Here is a 22,644-nt window from a genome sequence, read left to right on the forward strand (position 1 = left end):
AACTTTTGTATATAGGGAAACCAAACATATTGAAGCATTTAGGAAGAAAAGTCTGGATTAAGACAAAGGACTGAATTTTTTTTTTGAGGGAAGGGGGTATTTCTAACATGAGTAAAAAAAAAAAAAAAAAGAAATACATTAACTTTCCTCCTCACCTCCAGCAGCGTCTGAGAGCCGTACATGTCCCAGATCTTCCTCCTACGGACGTCCAAGCCCTTCCCTGGGTGCTGCAACATAAATCAGAATGGTCAGCATATAAACAGAAGCAGTCGCTGTTTCTAGCTTCAAGAAAGGGAGAAAGTTGTAATATTCAAAGTCACCCTGATACAGGGGTCAAAAAAGTCCCAGTAGTCTGACAGGACTCTGGGATAAATGAAAGTAAAAAAATCTTCTAACTTACCCCTTCATTGGTCAGTATGTGAACCAGGAGGCCGTTTCCACAGCCGAGGTCCACAAAGGACTGCGGATCAGTCTGACTTTTCGCTGCTCTTTCCTCAGACCACAGAACCTGCAGCCACAGTTAGCCTGGTTCAGTATCAAGAGTTAATCATTAATTAAACGCACTCTGCAGCTGCAGGGTAACGTCTGATATCATCTAGCATGACGTATGAACCGATTCCCTGGGTCCACTCATGCACTGATTGGCCCAGTCTTGGATAACAAGAGCATAGCTCTGCGTCAAAGAATCAAAGATCCTGACTAAACATACATCACTGATTGTTTTGGTTTTAAAAGAGCATTAAGAGCAGCTCCAAACCCACCAGGAGATAAGTAGCTATAGCAACATCCTCAAACACAAACTTCTCAGGATCGGTAACCTCTGGCCAAACCTGGAAATAACAAAATAAAAATAAAAAAAAAACAGGAGAAACAACATGAGAACACTGTAGGACATAGAAAGCGCAGACAGAGTCAGAACCTTGGCGTCTCTCTACCTGGACCATGCTCTTGTACTTCTCCTTCAGCTGCTGGTACATGAGGCTGTACTTCTCCACTGGCAGCAGAGACAGGGTGCTCTTGAACTCGCTGCTCTTGGACTCGGCGGCCCAGCGCACCAGTTTAGGCAGCAGATCGGAGGACAGCCAGGGCAGCCTGGGATAGGCAACGCCATCGGAGAACCACCCATCTGACGTCAACACGTGAAGCTCCAAAGCCCTGAGGAGAAAGAGGCGAACAGCATTTATATAATTTTACTGTTTTTAGTAGCTTTGTATTTGTCAGGTCCAATTTGTTTTGTTTCTTTTTAAATTAAAGGAATAAAGATAAACGAGAAGATGGATATTGATCTGTTTACAAACTGGAATATTAATGATTAAGAATACATTTTCTAATTACATAAATAGCATCTGTATTTTAATGTGTCCTACAGGGGAAAAAAATCTTTGGACTCTAAAGATCTGTTCTGCCATATGCCATGATCATGGTTCTTGCACATTGAACCAGCGTCAATATTTCATCTTGACATGATGACCAGAGAAGAGGATAAAGTTTGGCTCACAAGCAGCTCTAAGATCTCTTCAACTCTGCCTTTTTCAGTCACATGGAAAGTCACAGAAGTGTGACCAACCACCCCCCTCTCTATGAGGACACAGGAAAACCACAGCTAAAACCAGATTCCTCCTCTTTGTCTACTCTCCCTTGCCCATAAAAGTGGAGTCCACTTCGGCAGGATCTCCGGCAAGAATGGAGATCTGGGCCCAAAAAGACTCAGATCTCCAGAATCATCAAAGATAAGTCATCATGGACCCTTTAGAACCAAACTGCTGCAAAACAGACATTTTGCGACACATTTCTCTTGAGTTTCAGAACTTATAAAGCCAGACTGGATGAGAAAGCCTGCCTAGATGAGCCACGGGGACAAAGAGGACCCCTGATGTGAGCCACTGAGACAGAGAGAGCCTTCCAATGGACATGGACCAAAAGGTTTGCAGGTCTGGCATGATTAGGGAGAGAACATTTTTCTTAATAAACTCTTAATATTTTGAACAGAAGTTGTGGTGAATTTATTCCATACACGTGCAGAATTAACTGTTTGACCATGATCAGAGCTCAAATCACTCTTTCATTTTTAGTAGGGTGTGTGTTCATAAACAATATATAACAGCCAAAATAATATCTGATTAAATAAGATATTTCCCACCCCTACCGGGGAGGCAATAGACATCTTAAAGTATCAGAAACATAAATTCCCAGCTGGCTGGGAATAGAATAGAACATAAAATCACAACAGGCCAGAGCTGAAATACAGCATTCAGCTACACATCTTAGACTCAGTGATGCACGGTAGTGGTGGTATGAAGGTCTGAGGCTGCTTTGAAATCTGGGTGACTTTTGGTAATGGATTGAACAGCCTGAACTCTGAGTGACTAAGCAAGACCCTTAACCCCCGATTGCTCCCCAGGCGCCGCACAGTGGCAGCCCACTGCTCCCCAAGGGGATGGACTGAGATGCAGAAGTAAATTTCTCCATTAAGAGATCAATAATGTTCAATCATTATCATTATTAATAGATGAGATCTTGCATTCTGCTCTTTCCATTAAAAAAATCAAAAAGTCAACTTAAAAGAAAGTGGTCCTGAAGAAAAATGTGTTTATATTGAGCTTCTGCAAAACATCAGAGAAACTTTCATTTATGTAAGAGTCTAGGTTGGTAACTGCTCTGATGTTTTCTTAAAGCATGTAGTCCAATCTTTTGGAGGTTATACTCAGAGATGTGGACTCACCATTGGTCAAATCCCACACTGCAGAGCCTGATCTGATAAATGTTGCTCTTCTTTAAGGATGTCTTCCCTGCAGCTGGGTCCTCCTCAAAAGGCAGAAAGGTCACGTGTTGTCTGTCAGAGTCTGCAGAAGATCAAGCAGATCAGAACACCACAGACGTAAAGAAAACGACAAAGTAAACCCAGGCTCTTACCTTTCAGTACGATTTCCTTCTGCCTCTTTGCACCATAGCAGCTGACTTTAGGGATAAATGTCCTGACAGTGGAGCACCAGGGTTTGTCCCCCTGGTGTGTGTGTGCAGGTGAGGCTCCGCTGCAGAGGAACGCAGATACATCCTGGTGCAGTTCTCCATCATCAGTCCCCAGCAGGGTCCTCAGGTCTTCTATGTCCACGTCTCTGCTCTCAGTCACGGTGGCTCCGCAAAGACGCTTGTTGACAACATGAGGCTTTTTCAGCCACACCTCCACCGCTGACCAGAAGCCCTCAGGAAGACCTTTACATCCCGGAGGAAACGTTGAATCCGAGACTTTGGGCATTTTCTGCTACAGTTTAATGCGAATCATACCTCCGCAGTAACGCAATAAAGTAATCGAGGTTATGTCTTTTAGGGAATCATTTATCTAAAATTACGATACTGGATTATTTCTACCATGTACCTTCGTAAGAAGCTCTGATATACTTTTATTCATCACTTGCTTTCTACTGATCGTTAAAAGGCAACGTTTTGTCGTTAGCTACGCATTTTTTAGTGTGTTGTCGCTTTATGATGACGCGGTTGTTGCGACTAAAGGCAATATCTAATGTATGCACCAGAGGGCGCCATTTCTCTCTGTTTGGTGTGGCGCTTTGAACCCCTTTTCCTACAAGGATGGATGGATGGATGCATAGATACATCATAATTATTTTAATAGTTTATTTTTCTATTAAATTCGTATTTTAACCTATAAACACTGAAATGGTTGCCTTTTGACCAATCCTGAACATATTTTTAACACCTCTCTGGACCGATCCATAGTGCCAGCATGCTGCCAGCATTATTCCAGTCCCAAAGAAGCCTCAGGTCACCTCATTGAATGATAACCGGCCTGTTGTATTGACTCCAATCATGATGAAGTGCTTAAAAAAGGCTGGTTAAAGAACACTGTCTCCAGTCTTCTCCCCAACATTCGACCCATTCCAGTTCTACCAACGGAACCGCTCCACTGAGGACGCCATCTCCTCTGCTCTCCACCTGAGCCTGGCACACCTTGAGGAGAAGAACACCCACATGCAGATGCTGTTCCTGGACTTCAGTTCAGCTTTCAACACCATCATCCCACAGCATCTGATGGGCAAACTGGAACAGCTGGGATTCCATACACCCCTCTGCATCTGTAACAGCATTTTCCCCAATGCCATCAGATTGCTGAATGTTTTGTAAAATGGGTTATTTTATCGTACTTTATTATATTTATTATATTTTATCATTATATATAAAAATAACTGAAATGCTAGAACTGTAAATTTACAGTCATATTTTTATATTACTGTTTTTATATTTTTTTTTTACTATTTTTCAAGGCTGCACTTAAAAAAAATGAAATTGTCTAGAGAGCGGTTCTAAAAGAAATTTCTTTTTGTTTTACACTTATGTAAACAAAACGACAAATAAATCTGTCTAAGTCTATGCTGTTCCAATTTCTTTTTGTGACCTGTATGTGTCCCCTTTGAGCTCTTGGTGAAATTTTGTCTTGGGAAGGGTTATCACTGCTTCCTGTTTCCCTCACTTGTGGACGATGGCTCTTACTAGGGTTCACAGGAGTTACAAAGTCTTAAAAGTGTCAACGAGTGTAGTTCTCATTGGTTCTTAATTACTTTAGACTGGAGCCAGAATTTTTACTCAGATCTTTTAACCTTCTTCGTGTGGCAGTAAGGTTCTATGTATGAGTTTCATTGAGGTCTGAGTAATGAGGTTTGAGTGGGGAAAATCCACTAAAACCAGATGATTAAAAGCAGTCATTTCATCATTCAAAAACTGATGCAATTATTTTTAGCTGTAGAGAATAGAATAGAACAAAACAGAATAGAATAGAAAATCCCTTTGTTGTCCCATAATGGGGAAATTCCGGTGATTAAAGCAGCAAAAAGATTATAGCAAAAGTGGTCACACAAATGTGGAGCTTAGAAAAGTATATAAAATCACAAATTGAAGAGTTAAAAATAATAAAATACATACTGTACTGTACAGTGTATTTACAACATAAATACGGTGCATCTGGAAAATAAATAACCAATATACAGCTATGGACATCTTTACAGTAATGGCTATTTAAAAATAGCAGCAACATCAGAGATGATGGTGTTTTATTGAGGTCTGAGTAGTGAGGTTGGAGTGTAGCTAGGGAAAAAATGCACCAAAACCAGCTTATTAAACACTGATATTTATCATTCAAAAAGTGATGCAATTATTTTTAGCAATGTAATGTTTTTATAATGTAAGGTATAAAAATGATGTTAATTTTAGGCATCGAGAACATAAAATTGGTTTTATTTTTTTATTCAATCTTTTTTTTTTATTTCTTCTATTTGGAATATTATGTTGCATATTTTACAACGGTAATTATGTTTTGATTGTAACTTTATTTTCCTGTAAGCAAAGTAAACTGTGATTTAAAGTGATGGATGCTGAGTACAAAACAACCTGTTAAAATATTTGACTATTACGCACATCTTTGACCTTTTAAGATCCATTGGGATTATCTTAAAACGTTAACTATTTCTATAGGGAAACTTAATACATTTTCTATATATTTGGGGTTTTTATTACAGTTTCATTATTGTTACATTTCAATTAAAGATCATGACCATGCCGTGTATATTTAGAGTGGGACCACGGCCCATACTGGAGGCAGATTTAGTTCTCTTTTTGTTTTCTGTGTACTTTCAGTCACTTTAGGTTTCGTGTTTCTTTCCTCGGTGCAGGTAGTATATTCACTCTAAAATGTCTCCTGTGAAAGCTTCTTTCATCACATGTGTCCCACATGAAACTCTAAGTTTCATTCACTGTAAGCTGACACTGAGAGAGAAACACAATGACATCCTCTACTTTTTTGAACCCCAAAAGCAACAATAACTGCTATTTATTCAAATACAGGTATTAATGTGATAGTAAAAATATATCTAATATATATATTTAGAGAGATATTTAAAGAAATAGATGATTTTAGAATTATATTTAATTGTATTTCATTATAATAATTAATTTGAAATACCAGATTTGTAAATTCTTGTCATGTTAATCTGTCATAATGTCTCTTTTGCTTGTTTAGTGGTTTAAGTTGTAAGATGGATGAAAGACGTGAAAATAAACCCTTGAGACCACTCCTATTTGAAATGCAACTTCACTTAAGTCTTTTGTGTAAGTGTGCATGGGTGTGTTTTTGTGTGTTAGGTAATTTAGGCAAAGAGCAGGGAGTACTGTTGGAAAGATACTGTACCAGGAAGTGCAAAATTAAGACAAGTCATCCAGTGTGCTGCCAGGTTTGCATTGCTGCCTGACGACAAAGAAAAAAAAAGAATCTGGTTAAACTGGTTGGGCAACGGTAGGTATGGCAGAAAGAGAGATAGACAGGAAAGTATTTAAGCATTCAACTGTTGACTCATTGCTGCTGACAAGTTTTACTCTTTGTCTTGATGTGATTAAACACAAAGAATAAAGTAACTTTTATAATAATAAACTTTAAAATCATTATGTTTTAAATGCAAATAATTGAAGTCATGCGGCAGAGAAAACAAGTCTTCAGATGTGTCTAAACAAACAACAGAAGAAACAGGCGGTAGGCAGGATACAAGCAAGAAAAACAAGGATTGTTGTGCCCAAGATTTAAAAAGGTTTTGATAATACTTTGTTTTGTGGGTGGTGGGGGAGGTAAATATTTCCTTATATACCCAGAGGTGGGTACAGTATCCAAAGATTGTACATAAGTAAGAGTAGCACTACTTCATCATAATTTTACTCAAGTTAAAATGAGCCTTTAAAGAAATTACACAGGTAAAAAAGTATTTTGTAAGAAGGCCACTCAATACTGAATAACTGATGTTCTACCAATGATCAAAACAACTGGTTTAATATTTTACAAAATGAGGTAAATAAAAAAAGTATTAAGGTATATGGAAGTTGTGGTGTTTCAAAGAATAAGATAAATAAAACTATAATATACAGTAAGTACAGGGTGAGTAATTTAGGTAGAATTAATGCTATTTAAAATAATTTTTTGAGTTATAAAACTAAAAAAAACAAGAGTTAAATTATGTAGGATTAAGTTAAATTACATTACACTGTTTTTTGCATTTGACCTCAACCTCCAAATGATAAGGCAGACTGAGCTGATGGAAAATAGGATTTTAACAAGCCTTGAGTAAAAAAACAAAACAAAAAGTTTGTCTCTCAATGGTACATATCGTTTATTTTGATTTCATTAAGTGAAGCTACTCAATAGATGGAGTAGTGAGAAATTTTACTCAAGTAAGAGTAGTGATACTTCACCATATTTTTACTCAAGTAAAATTGTAAGAAGTACAAGGTATTTTTTTAAGTATTTAAGTAAATGTAAATGAGGGAATGTAACTAGTGACTATCCAACTCTGTCTATATATAACTAACTGATAAAGATCACACTGAACACTGGATATGTGAGATTTATTCCATCCATTTCAACTAACTAACTAAACTAACTAACTAAGTAACTGACTATCTAGTTAGCCAGTTACTTAACTCAACTTTTAGTCAGCTCACTAATTAAGTAGTTGGATACCTAATTAACCAATCGGCTAACTAGCTACATAGTTAGCTGACAAACTATTTAGTTAGTCAACGAATTTACTTGCCAACCAACTAACTAACTAATTAGCTGGCTAACTAGTAACTGACTAATTAAATAACTAACTAACCACCTAACTAGTTAGCTAGCCAACCGACCAACGAACTAAGTACATAACAAGTTAGCTAACTAAATATCTAGTTAGTTGGCTACTAGGTAACTAAACAACTAGCTAACTAAATAAATAACTAGTAAGCTAACTAAATAACTGTAAGAACTGTTCAAAGAATAAAAATTAGTTTCAGTAGCTGCTGACTAAACTAAAAACGTCACTTTTAGAGGAGAGCATTGTTAGCCAAAAGCTAGCTATCTAAAAATCTCTTGTTGGATCTAAAAATGGCGGCTCGATATATGAAATCTAATTTAAAAATAAATAAATAAATGAAAAGCCTAATAGATGTTTGACTATTAACACTGCTTTCTAATTACAGAATAATAAAGTTTTTTTTTGTTTTTTTTTGTAAATCAGTTTCAAAACATCTTATTTTCTTACTGGAAATTTGGTTAAGGTAAAGGAAACAGAAACATTTCTGTTTTGTGATTTATTTCTTTATTAATTGTGTTTGTTTGTTTGTTTGTTTGTTTGTAGTGAGACAGTCCTATCTGACAGCCCGGTGTTTGCTGAGCTCACCGAGACTCTGCTGCGTTCAAAGCTCAGGTGAGAAACTCAGAAAGGGGTGTGGTCAGCGGAGAGGCGGAGGGAGTCGCTGGTGACAAACAGGTGAATCACAAGAACACCGTGTGCGACGAATTGTGCCAAAGGATATCCTCCTAATCGATCGCCTCTTTTGGGACATTTCTACGGTAGAATCGGGCTGTTCTGGACTTTTCCCTTGCATGGTAATCTGTAAAATATAAAACGATCAGGATCCGAATCAGTTTCCAGAGTCTTCCGTCGAACTTCCAGGTTTCGGAGCCGACATGAATCATCTCTTTCTGTGCGGTTAAAGACACCAAGTGAAGACTGAGCTTTTTTGGATTAACGGTGAGGTTGCCTTGAAATAAAGCAGTATATTCATATAAATCTTTTATTTACGTCATAACTGTGGACTTTTTGTTTTTAGGATTAATTTACTAGTATTAATTAATTAATTAATTAATTAATTAATATACAGGGCTAAATGTCATGCATGAGTCAGGTGTTTCTATCTAGGTTAATCTTGAGTTGCTCACACATAAAAATCACCAAAGTAAACAATAGTTGGATTAACCTCACCTGGTCGTTAAAGGTAACGAATTAAAGTTGGAAAGAGAACAGCAGTTATTTAAGTGACTTTTGAAGCTTCATAGACCGTGAAATAAATAACTGAGCTCATGGCCACATGCATACCTTTAGGCTGGGAGGATTTTCAGTAGCTGAACAGGTTAAACATTCATCCCTCTGTACACAAAAGGCCTGCTGCTTACAGACCTCTCTGCTATGTTCTTGTAATGTTTTTTTTTTAATGCACAAGAGAAAACGTTGGCCTTGCTTCTGTAACTTGGGAGTTGTCCCTTAAAATGAGCACAAGTTGCAGCTTGTAGGTTTCATCATTTGAATCATTAATTTTCTGCAGCCTTGTTAGGCTTCCTGCAGAGGTTCATTCATCCCACTGTGGCTGACAGGATAAAGTTTATGCTTCCTGATTCAAACCTGCTGAGCGATGTGTTGATAAGAGGATTTATAGTTGTATTCAGTAACTTCAGGAGGGGTGGGAGGCTGAAATTACAGCATTTCTATGCAACTCCCTTCTTATCAATATTTACCGTAACAATGGCTAAACTGAAACTGGAAATGGAGCCCAGATCAGCCAGAGCATGGCTTAGTATTGAGTCTTGTTGTTCTCTCAACACCTGAGCGGGTAAATAAAGGCAATCTTTGCGAGATCTGGTCAAACTGGTGGCTCTGAAGCTCAGACAGGCTTACATTTCCACCTCCTAGTTTTCCACAATGTTGCAGAAGCTTCTGCTGGAATGTGGATGACACTGGTGTTAAATAGGAGGAAAAGCACTGGACCTAAATATTACAAAAAAAAAAACAATGTATTATCCTTTTCTAATTTTTTTCTTTGTTGACTATTCTGTGGCTTTTTGGAAATGTGAATCTTAAAGTTACTGGTTTCTTTTTATTCTAATTAGATGGAAAATAATCAAAGATATCACACACACAAAAAAAACAATAATAACTTTATACTTTGTTTTAATTGAATTACTTAAATAAATATGTAAGATATTCCAATTTATGAAGGTGCAATAATGGAACTTAGTATACAGAAAATAACTGAGATTTTTGCTTATTAACAGAAAACTGATCAAACTTTTTACTAGCCCACATCAAGGGATTCCATTATTTAAGGTTTTCATTGCAAATTACTAACCAAGACCTCAAGGGATGCTTCAATAAACAAAGTGTTTATCAAGGAGAGATACGTGACGTGCATGTTTTTTGATATTTTGCCTAAGAGTTTTAGACATGTCTTAAGATTTCTGAAATGATTTGACTCTCTCTGAGCATCAATCCCTCTGATCTTCTGTTAGCAAGTTATATTTAAGGAGTATTTGTGGGAAAAGTTTAGTGGAAGGAGCATTATGATCAGGACTCTGAACATTTAAGAGTTTTCCAACGCATTTGTCGTTATGCCTGCAGGATGGTCAGGGGCAGGTCATGCTGATGGACCAGGACACTCAGTGGCTGTACCAGCTCCTGGCTGAGGTCCAGTTGGAGAAGTTCTACCACCGTGTCCGAGACGGCCTCAACATTACGCGACTGGAGCACTTTAATTATGTCAAGGAGTCTGATCTCGAGCAGATTGGAATCAGCAAGCCAGGTAGGGCTTTGAGCAGATGAAAGATTAAAAACCTGCTGTTTTTTTTCACTAAACTAAAAGATTTTCTCTCTCGGACAATAATAACTACAATAGAAAGAAGGAATTGAAGTGCTCCTTTTACTGGTTTTCAAATAGCATGACTTATTTTGGATATAACTGTGTGTATATACTGTTCATAAATACTGTTAAAACGACTAAAAGCTACACATGTGCTTATGCATCACTCAATATGAGCATTTTTTACAGTAGTCATATGTAAATGACTACTGTGTTGACTAGTCTCCTTTGAAAGAATATAGTCTCTGTTTGCTGGTAATCACGCCTTTTTATGAATCTACAAATAACTTTGTAAGGTTTGGGGTGGCAGAAAAAGATTGACTAGATCAGACACTGCTGTGGCTATGCACTGAGTTATGTCAACAAAGGTATGATGTTCTGATGTGGAATTATTTGTTTAAAATAATGCATGCAGTAGCCTCATTTCATATCTGCTTTTTTAATAAAATATGGCTCAGAGCCAAAAAAAAAGTAGATGTTATGCACTACAAAAACAATCTAGAAAAAGAAATAAGTAAAAATGTCTTAGTTAATTAAGTGTGTTCAGCCTAAATTTGAGTATATAAATGAGATGATTTGCCAATGGAATGAGTTGTTTTACACTCAGAATGAAAGAGTTAAAAATATGCACTAGTTTTTTTCTGATTTTAAGTGTAAATTGTCTTGTTCCATTGGCAAAGTGTCTCACCTACTTCCTCAATTCCTCATTTAAGAAAGAAATGACTTATTTGGATTTCCATTTTTTGCAGTGTGAAAGATAAAAGCATGCAGCCTCCCTCACACATTAATCCATAAGCAGTAAACAACAAACTATGCAGTCCATGTTGCTCATTAGGTGTCAGCATTGCTGTACTACCAGCCTGATGACAGACCTTTTTTTTAAAGCCGTCACACGGGGGTGCAGAAACACAGACGGCGACGGCCGAAACAAAAAGGAGGAGCAGAGAGAGGATTAGAGAAAAAGAAAAAAAAAAAGGAAGCTGTAAATTTAGATTTGTTCACAATGGAGCATGTCAGACATAAACAACAGTGGCAAAAAGTCAGAATGCTAGTATGCTTTAACAGGTAAAACAATTTTTTTAAGTGTGCATTCCTGTTCACATTGCTTATTTTTCTCTAGAATTTCTGATAACATCAGTTAGATTTAAACTATTTTCAAGTCAAACTAATAAAGAAACATATCCCTTTACTTCCAGAACCTTACTGGGCTTCAAAGGGGAGCCATTTTTTGTAATTTTTAGGAGCTAATGCATATTTTTATCAGTGGGACTTTTACCCTCCTTGTGTGCTGTTGGTGGTGGTCACTGGGATTGGTGGCGCTGATTGTATGGCAGCCTCGTTTCTGTCAGTCTGTCCCAGGGCGGCTGTGGCTATGGTGTTGTCTACCACCATTAGCGTATGAATAATGTCTGAACTCAGTGTAAAGCGCTTTAGGATCCTCAGACGTGATAAAACCCAGAATAACAACAGGCCATTTATCATAACTTAATGAAACCAGCTGTCCACTACAAATTGACGAACAAAGTCGTTTTAAGGCCGCTACAGATTTATTTTTAACATAACTCTAACCGACCCCCTACATGTGCTGCTAGTGTTTGGGGGCAGATTTTTTTTTAAGCTGATACTGCTTTTTCCTCCCCATTTACACAATAAAAATAAAGCAATAATCAAAAAGTTACAGACGTCTAATTTTAAACAGAAATAATCATTTATTAACAAATTAAGCCAAAAAATTAGAATGGATATAAAATAGAGGGAATGGCAGTTCATGTACTTGACATGATCTAAGATAATGGCTGCTGAATTCAATAATCAGTCACTGAATGGATTCGTTTGAGCTGAGTTAAAATGGCGGAGTTACACAGCAGAGGTGAAAAAGACAAATCTTTCAGTAAAGAAAGTTAGAATAGGCGTTCTTAAGATTTTAAGTAATTTATATAGAAGCTGTTACATGTTCATTTCCCTTAGTAATTTTGCCGATATGAAAACTTAAACTTAAATTCAACTTGCTGAACCTCAGAAAGCCTGAACTATATGGAGTTTTGATGCTGCAACTTTTTTTCCTTTTTTTTTTTTTAGCAAATTAGTGAAACATGTTTTTCTTTATTCACTCTAAAAGTCATTCTGTAACTTGTAATTCCACCTGTGGGGTGGAAACAAATCTGCTTGTTGTCCATCAATCTTCTGCATTTTGTTATAAACCAAGAGAATAAAAAAATGGATGACGTTTTACAATAATTATTCAATATCAACTATATTTAATTAAATACCTCTCAGTCTGTCAGACATTGATTATCCTGTGAACACCTGCCCAATATGGCTGTTAGAAGAACCGATTTGATCACTCATCTGAACTCCGCACACATATTAAAATGCATTTAAAACAGCCTCTCTCACATTTCAGCCAATAGTCTTTAAAAGGTTCAGTGAAATTGAACTAAAACCACCCTGCAGTATTGCTCACATAACTGAGTTATGAATTCTTAGAATGGCTTCTTGGGAACTCTCTAGTTAAATAATTTTTTCTGTTTCAGCTCAGGAAAAAAATTTAAGACCGTTTCTCGGTTACCTCCATTATGAATGCTGGATTCACTTCCAGCCACTCATAACCTAAATTTTGGATCAAAGTTAAGGTAGTTTTGTTCTCTTGGAAGCTTGTGAATGTGGTTACCCAAAAGCTACAGACTATGGGTAAAAGAAAGAGACCAAAAATGTTTTCTAGGAAAGTTGAAATCATGGAGACTCCAGCTGGGACTCTGCCCTCCAGGATCGGTGTAAGGAGGATTAAAGATACCGGCTGTTTACCAATGGGAGCTGTCTGTGGTTCCATCCATGCCTGTGCCCAACAGGGGTTTATGCTGTTTTCTATTTGTGCTCAGAAGTTGAAATTTTCAATTCGCAAGTCTAGAAAAAAAAAATCCGATAAAACCCACCAAGTCTAATTTGATATCAATAATTAAAACATAGTCAAAGGTGCAGGAATACACTATTTATTAGTGTTGCGCCAATGCCATTTTTTGGCCCTGATACCGATACCCGATACCTAGCTGTGCAGTATCGGCCGATACCGATACCATAATAATGTAAAATAATTGCCATCATGGCTTTGTCAAGCTGCTGCCTACCTTTTTGAAGCAGGAAAAAATCTAATACAAAGTGGAACAAGTAGAACTTTTTTTGCCTACCAGGAGTGAGTGACAATAGTTGAATAAACTTATGGCTCTCAAAATGGTATCGGTGCCCTATGTTGGTATTCGCTGATACCGATACCACCATTTTAGGGCAGTATCGGGGCCCCGTCCGATACTGGTATCGGTATCGGTGCAACACTACTATTTATTTGGTATTTAGTTGTATTTCACCCACATCTGTCAATTTAGCTTAATAGCTTTGTACATGTAGAGCCCCATACAGCAGAAATGGTAAATTAAACTCTGCTCATGATTTGTGCACAGAGGGGTTTCAATCAGACATATTTGGAAAGTTAAACACAAATATTTCCATCCTTTCATTAAGCTGGGTTTAATAATTTATGTTCAAAATGATTGATTAATAGCATTACAGAAACATTGTTTATTTGCTGAAATAGTTTACAAGTCACAGCAATTACCATATACTAGGGATGTACTGATACAATATTAATATTGGATATTGGTCAATTAATAGCATTTGCAATATAATCACAATTTAAGAATCAGAATCAGACATACTTCAATAATCCCAGAAGTAAATTACAGTTTTAGTACAACCGTTCATCACAATACATCACATACATTAGAAAATTAAGAAAACGTTATTTATAAATCGCATTCAATTTAGTTTATGTTTTGATATTATATTAAACAAGACTAGGAAATACATTTTCTACCCCAGTTCTTTAAGTGGCGGTAATATGTTTGAAGTGGGTTTTGCTTCAATAAAAAAGGAACTAAACTTCCAGGTATCATGCAGATCTGTGTATGTAAGTAAAACACATTTCCAAACAAAGGTAACAATAAAAGCTTTCAAGGGATTGAAAAAACTGAAACCCTGGAGTAAAGCATCCTCATGGTTGTGATTAGTGCATCGGAAAATTGAAATAAAATCGCAATCGCAATATTGATAATGACTGCAATTTTGATTTTTAGCAAAATGGTTCAGCTCTATTTCTATCTGGCTGGCATCTAAAATCTCTGATGTTTTCATGCTGATAGAAATACTCTGCTTAACCAAGCCTTTTGTATGTTATAAAATAATATAATGCGATAAAAGCTGGAATGAATCACGCTAATGTCGTATCGGGTCAAAATCAGTATCGCCCATATCTCAAAGCTGCGATATCGGTATCGTATCGGAAAGGAAACTATTGAATTGGAACATCCCTACCATATACAACTTTCCTCTCATACCAACACTGTTTAATTTATCTCTATTTTTACAAACAAAACTACATGGTTATGGCATTGTGAATCAGCTCCAGGCCAGTTACGAATACCAACCTTGAGTTTTTCTTTACCAGCTATATGGACAATAGAGTAACAGTGTTGCCCCTTCCTCACCTGTTGCTGTTCCTACACCTTTGCTTTCTCAATAGGAAACAAATTCCGCCGTTTGGATAGATGATTATTTAAAAAAAATGCCAGTCATGATGTGCAAACCAAGATGAGATTGGCAGGAGCTAAAACAACCTTAACAACAAATCTGATGAATTTTGTCAGATTTATAAGATAGGAGATATATAAGCTATCTGCAAAAAATATATGCATAAGTGTTTATTTATGGCTCTCTAAGGTTGCAGCTTACAAAAAAAGTTTAAATCTACAACCGGGTACTGGCAGCCGATTTTCTTCTGCGACCCTATTACTGTTTCATAGTCGTTAACCTGAACCTGATTGATGGAATCCATTCAGGACCTTCCTACTGTAGCAACTGATTTGATTTTACTGTTGCAGCGGTTGGTAAAATTATTGCTTTTGTTTAAAAAAATATAGACATTTTAAAACTTTGTCATACACTTTAGTCTTAATATCATGAAACAGTGAAATCATTATCATACAAGGTGAATCTCATTTTGATTTATGCCCTTTTCTATATTTAACTTTTATACCTACACCTTTAATTATATAAACTTTATGTATTCATTGTAAGTCTGCATAGATTTTATATTAACCAATTGATCCCCAACGATTTTTCGTGTTGACATTAATCAACATCTTTTAACCACATGTGGGCAGGCTGATTGTCCTAAAGGGAAACCTTCAGTCCATAAACAAGTTATGGAAGTGAAGTTGCTCCTGATCTTTCCCCTTTGCTTATCAGAGCCTTCACTTTGACTTTACTCTGAAGTAGAGTTGTGTCCTTATATTCCAGCACTCTCAGATTTAGGTCACCACCCTGAATCTGTGTACCTGTTATCTCTTTGCAGGAAATGCAGAGCTAAAGTTACCCTCAAGGATAAAGAGGAACTTCTATCATACACCGAATATCTTTCAGGCTTTTAATAGCTTATTTTTTTTCTTTGTTTGTTTTTACAGCACAAAGAAGATTGTGGGAGGCCCTAAAGAGATACAAGACAGTGTCGCGCTCGAGACAATGGCCGACAAAGGTCTGTTGGGTCCAGATAAGAAATCTTAACTGAACACTTCATCTTTTAAGTGTGGTGTGGAGATTTTAATGAACAAATTAATGCACACAGGTGTTCAGTAATCGAGTTCCAGAGGGAGGGGAACAGTTTGCCACAGGTGGCCCAGTTCAGTCGGCGGAGAGCGCCGGGCGGACTCCGCCCCGTCTGATCCAGGACAGCGAGCTGTTTCTGGGAGAGAAGTTGGGCTCTGGGTCCTTTGGAGTGGTGAAGAGGGGCGAGTGGCGCACGCCCGCAGGCCGCGTGGTGAGAGAGCAGACAGAAAAGTGTTAATTGACTTTTCAATTGACTTTATATCAGTTTTTGTCATTTTTGGATGAATACCTTTGCAATTTATTCATTTGTAAGCTATTGTGGTTTCCATTGGACAACGTTTAACAGCTTGATTTTACAAAGCCAGAATAAAAACCTATCCAGGATTTTTTATTTGCTTTTATGATTTCAGAAAGTCCCTTAAGAAATAAGCCTGTAAAAGCAATGAATGAATGAATGAGACTACTGTCTGTGCACTAAGCATATTTTTAAAAGGAAGCACACGATTCGTATTTATCACTCCTCGGTTAATGTGATTTGATATGTGACTGTTTGTATGGACCCACAGCTACCTGTGGCAGTGAAATCACTGAAGAGCAGTATGTCCAGACAGAGTGACACCCTGACAGACTTCCTGCAGGAGGTCACCACCATGCAGTCATTGGACCACCCCAACATCATTCGACTCTACGGCGTTGTCCTCACACTTCCTCTGAAGATGGTGAACTATTTTTTAAGTCGATTGGAAAATTTAAGCCTGTTTTCCAGTACAGCAATGCTCACAGTTTTTTTTTTCTTTGTTTTTTTTTTTTACGTTAGGTAACAGAGCTGGCCCCTTTGGGCTCGTTATACGACACCCTGCGTGCCCGTCAGTTCGAGTACCCCCTGCTGCGTCTCTGGCTTTTTGCCACACAGATTGTGGCAGGAATGGACTATCTGGAGACCCGGAGATTTATCCACAGGGATCTGGCTGCCAGGAACGTGCTCCTGTCTTCCAAGGACGTGGTGAAGATTGGAGACTTTGGTCTGATGAGAGGCTTAAGTCAAGATAGAGACCATTATGTCATGGGACCACACAGAAGGATCCCCTATGCATGGTTAGTTGGTGGGACAATTTGTTAAGATTCAATTTGGCATTTTACAAGAAAATGTATGCTTGCATAACCCAATTTAAAATTGTATTAATATGTAATTGCTCAACTGACCAAAAATCACATAGTGATAGGCTGTTTCAGCATTTGTTTATTTGTTTGATGGCTTAAAGCTATTGAAAACACCAAGTTTCTTAAAAAGTGTGATATTAGATTAGGTCATTTTTAAAGAATGATTTTTACACAAATGTTTTTCTTTTTCTATTGTCCATTCAAAGGCCCATACAATCCTAGAAAGGGATGCAGATTCAGTTATTCTGCTGGTAGGTCATCAGGTCACAAAATATGTAAGCTACCTTAGAAGCTCACTGCTCAAAAGAGAGCATTGCTGACTATCTAACTGCAGGCATGTACATTTTCCTGTTGGTCCCCTTTTCTCATCAAGCCCAAATGCCATGCAGCAATCCTCATTGCAAGTTTAAAGCACTTCATGCTTCCCTTTGCTGATCTCCTTATCTACACTGCAAAAAATGGAAATCTAAATAAGTCATTTTTTCTTTAAAAAGTGCATTTTTCTTGAATTGAGGAGGTGAGTTTGACACTTTGCAAATGGAACAAGAAAATATATAGTTAAAATAAGAAAAAAAAATTGGATTGCTTTATTTCAACCGTATGTTACGTAATTATCTTACTTTAAGTGTAAAAACACTCATTCCATTGGCAAATCCTCTTATTTATTCACTCAAATTAAGGGTAAACACAGTTTATTTAAGAATTTTTTACTTATTTCTAGATTGTTTTGCAGTGTGGCAGGATTTTGATCCTGCTTATATGGCTAAAATGATCATTAGGTATTTGATTGACCAGCAAAATGCTCTGAATTAAATCCCATCCACAGAGAATACATTAGATAACAGCAATTTAGATTTTTAAAGCAACCTGAGATATCTCATTATCTCATAAGTGTGCTAGTGTGCTGACTTTGGACTTAATATTTTAATTTAATTAGGTGTTTATTATAAGCTAAATTAACAAGAATAACATGTTTTTCTCCAGGTGTGCCCCAGAAAGTCTGCGTATCGGCTCTTTCTCCCATGCCTCTGACGTCTGGATGTTTGGTGTCACCATGTGGGAGATGTTCACCTACTGTGAGGAGCCTTGGTTTGGGCTGTCAGGGAGACAGGTACATGCTTATGCCACTGTCTGAATGTTGATTTAATGTTTTTGTCGTGCCAGCGAACGCATTTGTTGACACGCTTGGAATGTACGTGTCTCCACCCACCCGCTGTTTGTTACACCAATGACTCAGAGTTCTGGTATCGCAGCAAACACTGCTCTGTTTGGTACAGATTTTGTGGCGTGTCGAACAAGATGGAGAGCGACTGGAGAAACCTGCAGATTGTCCTCAGGAGCTCTATATTGTCATGAGGAAGTGCTGGGCCGTCAACCCTGGTGACAGACCCAACTTTGCAACACTCACAACAATGCTGGCAGAGGTTTCAAGCTTTTTTTTTTGTCTCAGCAATTGAAATCTTCCACATCGTTTTTATTATATAACCTCATCAGCACGTAAAATTAAACTTTCCTTCATTTACAGACTAAGCCAGCACAGGTCCAAGCAACAAGAGAATTTGCAGAACCCAGAAAACTCCCTCTTGCTCCAAACGACATTGTGACTGTCATCGACCACGGGTGAGTAAAAAGCTGCAGCATCAGGACAAAAACCTTCAGCTGACACAATCAGTCTTTGTTGTGTTTGAAAGGGGAGATCTGATTCAGTCTTTCTGAAACATGCATTCCTGTCGTAATTCTGAAGTCCTCGAATGCATTCACCTTTGTTTTTTAAACAAGTCAAACAGCTTTAACTCCACCCTTACCGTAGAGCTTTTATTTGTCATTACCGTAAGCATCTTTACTCAAGTTTTGGTTTGCCTTTTTGTTTCAGTCATTTGTTTATTTCCCTTTTTCAGGCCTCAGTAGACATATTTTTAGTCTCTGTAACACTTAATTATTTAACTTTATTAATCTAACACTGGAGAAATTCACTCTCTGCATTTAACCCATCTCCTCGGGGAGCAGTGTGAGATTAAGGGTCATGCTCAAGGACCCTGAGTGGCAGTCCGTGGGAGTCAAACCTAGAACCTCAATGATTTAAGCGCAATCCTCTAACCACTAGGCTACCACCTCCCCACTTGGGCTTGGTCTTCAACTTTTAACTAAAACTTCATAAGTGATTATAGGTAGTGTTACCCTCATGTTAGAGGGGTGTTCTTGTGCTCTGAGAAGGTTGTAAGTACGATCCCCACAGCCTGCACTCTGGGTCCCTGAACAAGACCCTTAATCCCACACTGCTCCCCGGGTACCGCACAATGGCTGCCCACTGCTCCCCAAGGGGATGGGTTAATTTCTCCAGTGTGAGATTAATGAAGTTCTATTATTTTATTAATTATTATTATTAAAGCAAATGATTTACTTTTGTTTATGTTTATCTTATTTATCATATAAAACCTCAACAGAGCCCCCTGCATGTGAGTAAACTATATCATACTCACTGCACCCATCACTGTTAGTGATCTGGGCTTGGACGAGCAGGACAAAGGGCAAGTTTAAAGCAGAAATCGTAAAAAAAAAAAAAATTCCATTAGCACAGTAGAAACTTTATGATTACTGGATGCACAATTGTGTAAAGGTTAATGATTTTCTGTTGATGCAGAGCAAGGCTTCCATGATATTCGGGAAATGTAACTTTGGGATGTCCTTGTTAAACGCCCTGATGGTGACATCAGTCTTGATTAACCCAGTTTTACTCGCCGTTCTTTGTTTTACATCATCACGACGTTTTCACTTCTCTCCTTGAACTTAATGAAAATGATAATCACATCGAGTTTGAACATAAGAGGATGGGGAAGTTTTATTGGATATTACTGAACGAAACATTGTAGCCAATCAGTAAATGGTCCATGGTGTGATTCGGTGTATTTTGCAGATAATAAGCAAAAGCTTGTAGGAGACTTAAAGCTATATCTCACCATATTAAAGATTGAATATAGATCTCAAGAGAATAAAAATCTACACAGTTAGCACTATAAGCTACTTCACACTGCAACGCAGGGTTCTTGCCAGCATATTTCATGGTAGCGAGCAATTATGCTCAAAAAAAAAAAAAAGTTGATAGTAAGCCCGGGTCACACCAATTGCATCCTACTTTTTATTCTCTGGTCCGATTTTTTTTATTTTTTTTCATGTCACAGTGACTGTATAGAGAGTCAGATTTATGTTCTGTCTCTGTGTCAAACTCATTGAAGCAATTACCCACATTAGACTTAGACAGATTATGAAAAGTTCTGAAAAAAAAGTGATATATTAAAAATATAATGGAAACTACGTTTAAAGAAAAAGAAAACACGGCTGTAGGACAGTTTATATGGGTACTGGGTGAGCTTGTCCAACATGATTTTTTGCCGGATCGGACAAAATCAGACTTGGTGTGTTCAGGGCTTTTTTTTCCGAAAATCAGGCTGATGCACACATTTTTTTACGACACTGGGTTTAAAATCTGGTTTTGCTGAAACTTTTAGAATTACAAGGAATTATGCTGATTACCTAACTTTAAATGAGTGTAACAACTGCAGAAAGTGTTTTTAAATTAATTTACCTTCTCATTTGCACACATACATGAGGAAAGCAATGTGAACCCTGCACAGTTAAGCCTGTCATCGGCTCAGCTTACCAAGGCAGGAGAAAATGGCAGAAAGCAAGCTTTAAAAACAATTTTAAATAAAATAGAAAATCCTTGTGAGAACCTTTCAACCAATAGTTTGCTACGATCCTTTTGTCAGATACCCACTAACAAGGTGATCATTTGAGATGGATTTAACATTATGCTAATTTTGTGCTAATGTTAGCGGACAATGTTATGATGAAAAGAGTTTTAAAAATATCAGTAGACATTTTCTTTATAGAGCTCCGTCTCTATAAAGAAAATATTTACTGATATTTTTTGTAAACTCTAAATACGTAACCAGAAGAAAAAAATATCTAAAAGATTGGAGAAAAAGAAACAAAAAACAAAAAAAGACAAGTATTTACACCCTGGTTGCCGGAGGAAAGGCATCTGATATAGAACAATTTTTCAATTCTGATAAACAAGTCATAATGACTTAAAGTCATAAACAAGTCATAAAGCTGTGACAAACTTGATAAAAGGAGCAGCCAGAAGGACTCAAACATGTTTGTTTTTTTTGTTTGTTTTTATGTGTCTCTTATAGAAACAAAATAGATATCAGTTTTCACAAGATGATATTGACAGAACCTAACAATATATATATTTTTTTTTATTTCAGTCAATACAGTATGATTTTGATGTGGAAATAAACAAAATAAAAATTCAGTCAATACAAAATGCATTAAACATGTGCTTAAAAATCATATCACTATTTTGGCTAAAGTTATATTACTATATATATTTAAATATAATTTCTTCCACCTCTATGAGAATGTAGAAACAGACTACATTCTCTAATGTTTGCTATTTAAGCAAAAATTATTTTATTTAGGATTCCAACAATTTTTCCATTTCAAAATTCTGTACTTTTCCAGGCTTAGATTTTTAACAGTTTTTCCCAACCTACCCTAACCAGTTGGAAGTCGTGTCAAAAACATTCAATTATTATCTGTAGGAAACAAAACAGTGTTGAAGGGGGATTATTAAATGCAATTTATCCTCTTTTACAGCATCTGCAAAAAACTTAGGGTATTTTCATGTAAAAACCTATATGTGGTAGATCTAGATTTGATTGTTTATATTAGAGGGGAACGCTGTTTTTTTTTTTTTTTTTTTTTTTACACATTGGCCCCTTGATTTTACATTATTACATCATGTTCTACTCACCCATATGAGTTTTGTGTCATTTGGAGCTGTTCTGAAGATATTCCGTTAGTAAGTAACGTCTTCCTTTGGGCAATGACTTAAAGCAACAAACTAAACCGTTCATAATTTATTCTTTATGGTACACCAGCCTTCATAACATGTAGGCGAATCACTGTCCCCCAGACATCCGCGGTTATATTTTTTATATTTATATATTTTTTTAAACAAAGTGGAGTGTGTATGACGTCATCCGCTCGCGCTACCTACCATTCATTCATCCTGTCCGCTTACCTGCTGCTAGTTTTACTCACATGCCTGGAAGATGTCTAGTGCTACTACCACAGATGATCTCGCTCTCGAAATGGAATTGAACGATTCAGATTAGCTAGCAGAATGAATAGAAGGGGTAGAGGGTAGCTGCCTGTGGCCCGGGCTTCCCGTCACAACTCCAGTCCGCATGTGCGGATGATGTCATACACACTGTTGTTCTGCTCAAGTCTAAGTGGATCTACTCAAAGTTGATTAAACTAACACACAGCAGCCTTTATGAAACTGAAAATTCTGAATTTACAACTTTAGGTTAGATC

The 22,644-nt window shown here is 37.2% G+C and overlaps 2 protein-coding genes across 2 annotated transcripts in view; one reads left to right on the forward strand and one right to left on the reverse strand.

The window, feature by feature from the left end:
* The window catches only part of trmt44 (tRNA methyltransferase 44 homolog (S. cerevisiae)), an 18,739-nt gene extending 15,259 nt beyond the window's left edge, over nucleotides 1-3,480 (reverse strand). The window contains exons 1-6 of the mRNA XM_015397055.1: nucleotides 2,914-3,480; nucleotides 2,723-2,843; nucleotides 936-1,155; nucleotides 762-830; nucleotides 401-508; nucleotides 156-227 (exon numbers count right to left, since the gene is read on the reverse strand). Coding sequence (XP_015252541.1) covers nucleotides 156-227; nucleotides 401-508; nucleotides 762-830; nucleotides 936-1,155; nucleotides 2,723-2,843; nucleotides 2,914-3,256 — 933 coding nt within the window. The 5' untranslated portion in view covers nucleotides 3,257-3,480. The remainder of the gene's footprint in view (nucleotides 1-155; nucleotides 228-400; nucleotides 509-761; nucleotides 831-935; nucleotides 1,156-2,722; nucleotides 2,844-2,913) is intronic.
* A 4,803-nt stretch (nucleotides 3,481-8,283) lies between these two features.
* LOC107099074 (activated CDC42 kinase 1-like) overlaps nucleotides 8,284-22,644 on the forward strand; it is a 24,956-nt gene continuing 10,595 nt past the window's right edge. The window contains exons 1-9 of the mRNA XM_015397044.1: nucleotides 8,284-8,564; nucleotides 10,206-10,386; nucleotides 15,957-16,027; nucleotides 16,118-16,309; nucleotides 16,665-16,817; nucleotides 16,916-17,193; nucleotides 18,244-18,370; nucleotides 18,537-18,683; nucleotides 18,785-18,879. Coding sequence (XP_015252530.1) covers nucleotides 10,224-10,386; nucleotides 15,957-16,027; nucleotides 16,118-16,309; nucleotides 16,665-16,817; nucleotides 16,916-17,193; nucleotides 18,244-18,370; nucleotides 18,537-18,683; nucleotides 18,785-18,879 — 1,226 coding nt within the window. The 5' untranslated portion in view covers nucleotides 8,284-8,564; nucleotides 10,206-10,223. The remainder of the gene's footprint in view (nucleotides 8,565-10,205; nucleotides 10,387-15,956; nucleotides 16,028-16,117; nucleotides 16,310-16,664; nucleotides 16,818-16,915; nucleotides 17,194-18,243; nucleotides 18,371-18,536; nucleotides 18,684-18,784; nucleotides 18,880-22,644) is intronic.

Source organism: Cyprinodon variegatus, unplaced genomic scaffold, assembly GCF_000732505.1.
Source record: "Cyprinodon variegatus isolate N-32 unplaced genomic scaffold, C_variegatus-1.0 Scaffold836, whole genome shotgun sequence".
In the NCBI taxonomy this organism is placed as follows: domain Eukaryota; kingdom Metazoa; phylum Chordata; class Actinopteri; order Cyprinodontiformes; family Cyprinodontidae; genus Cyprinodon; species Cyprinodon variegatus.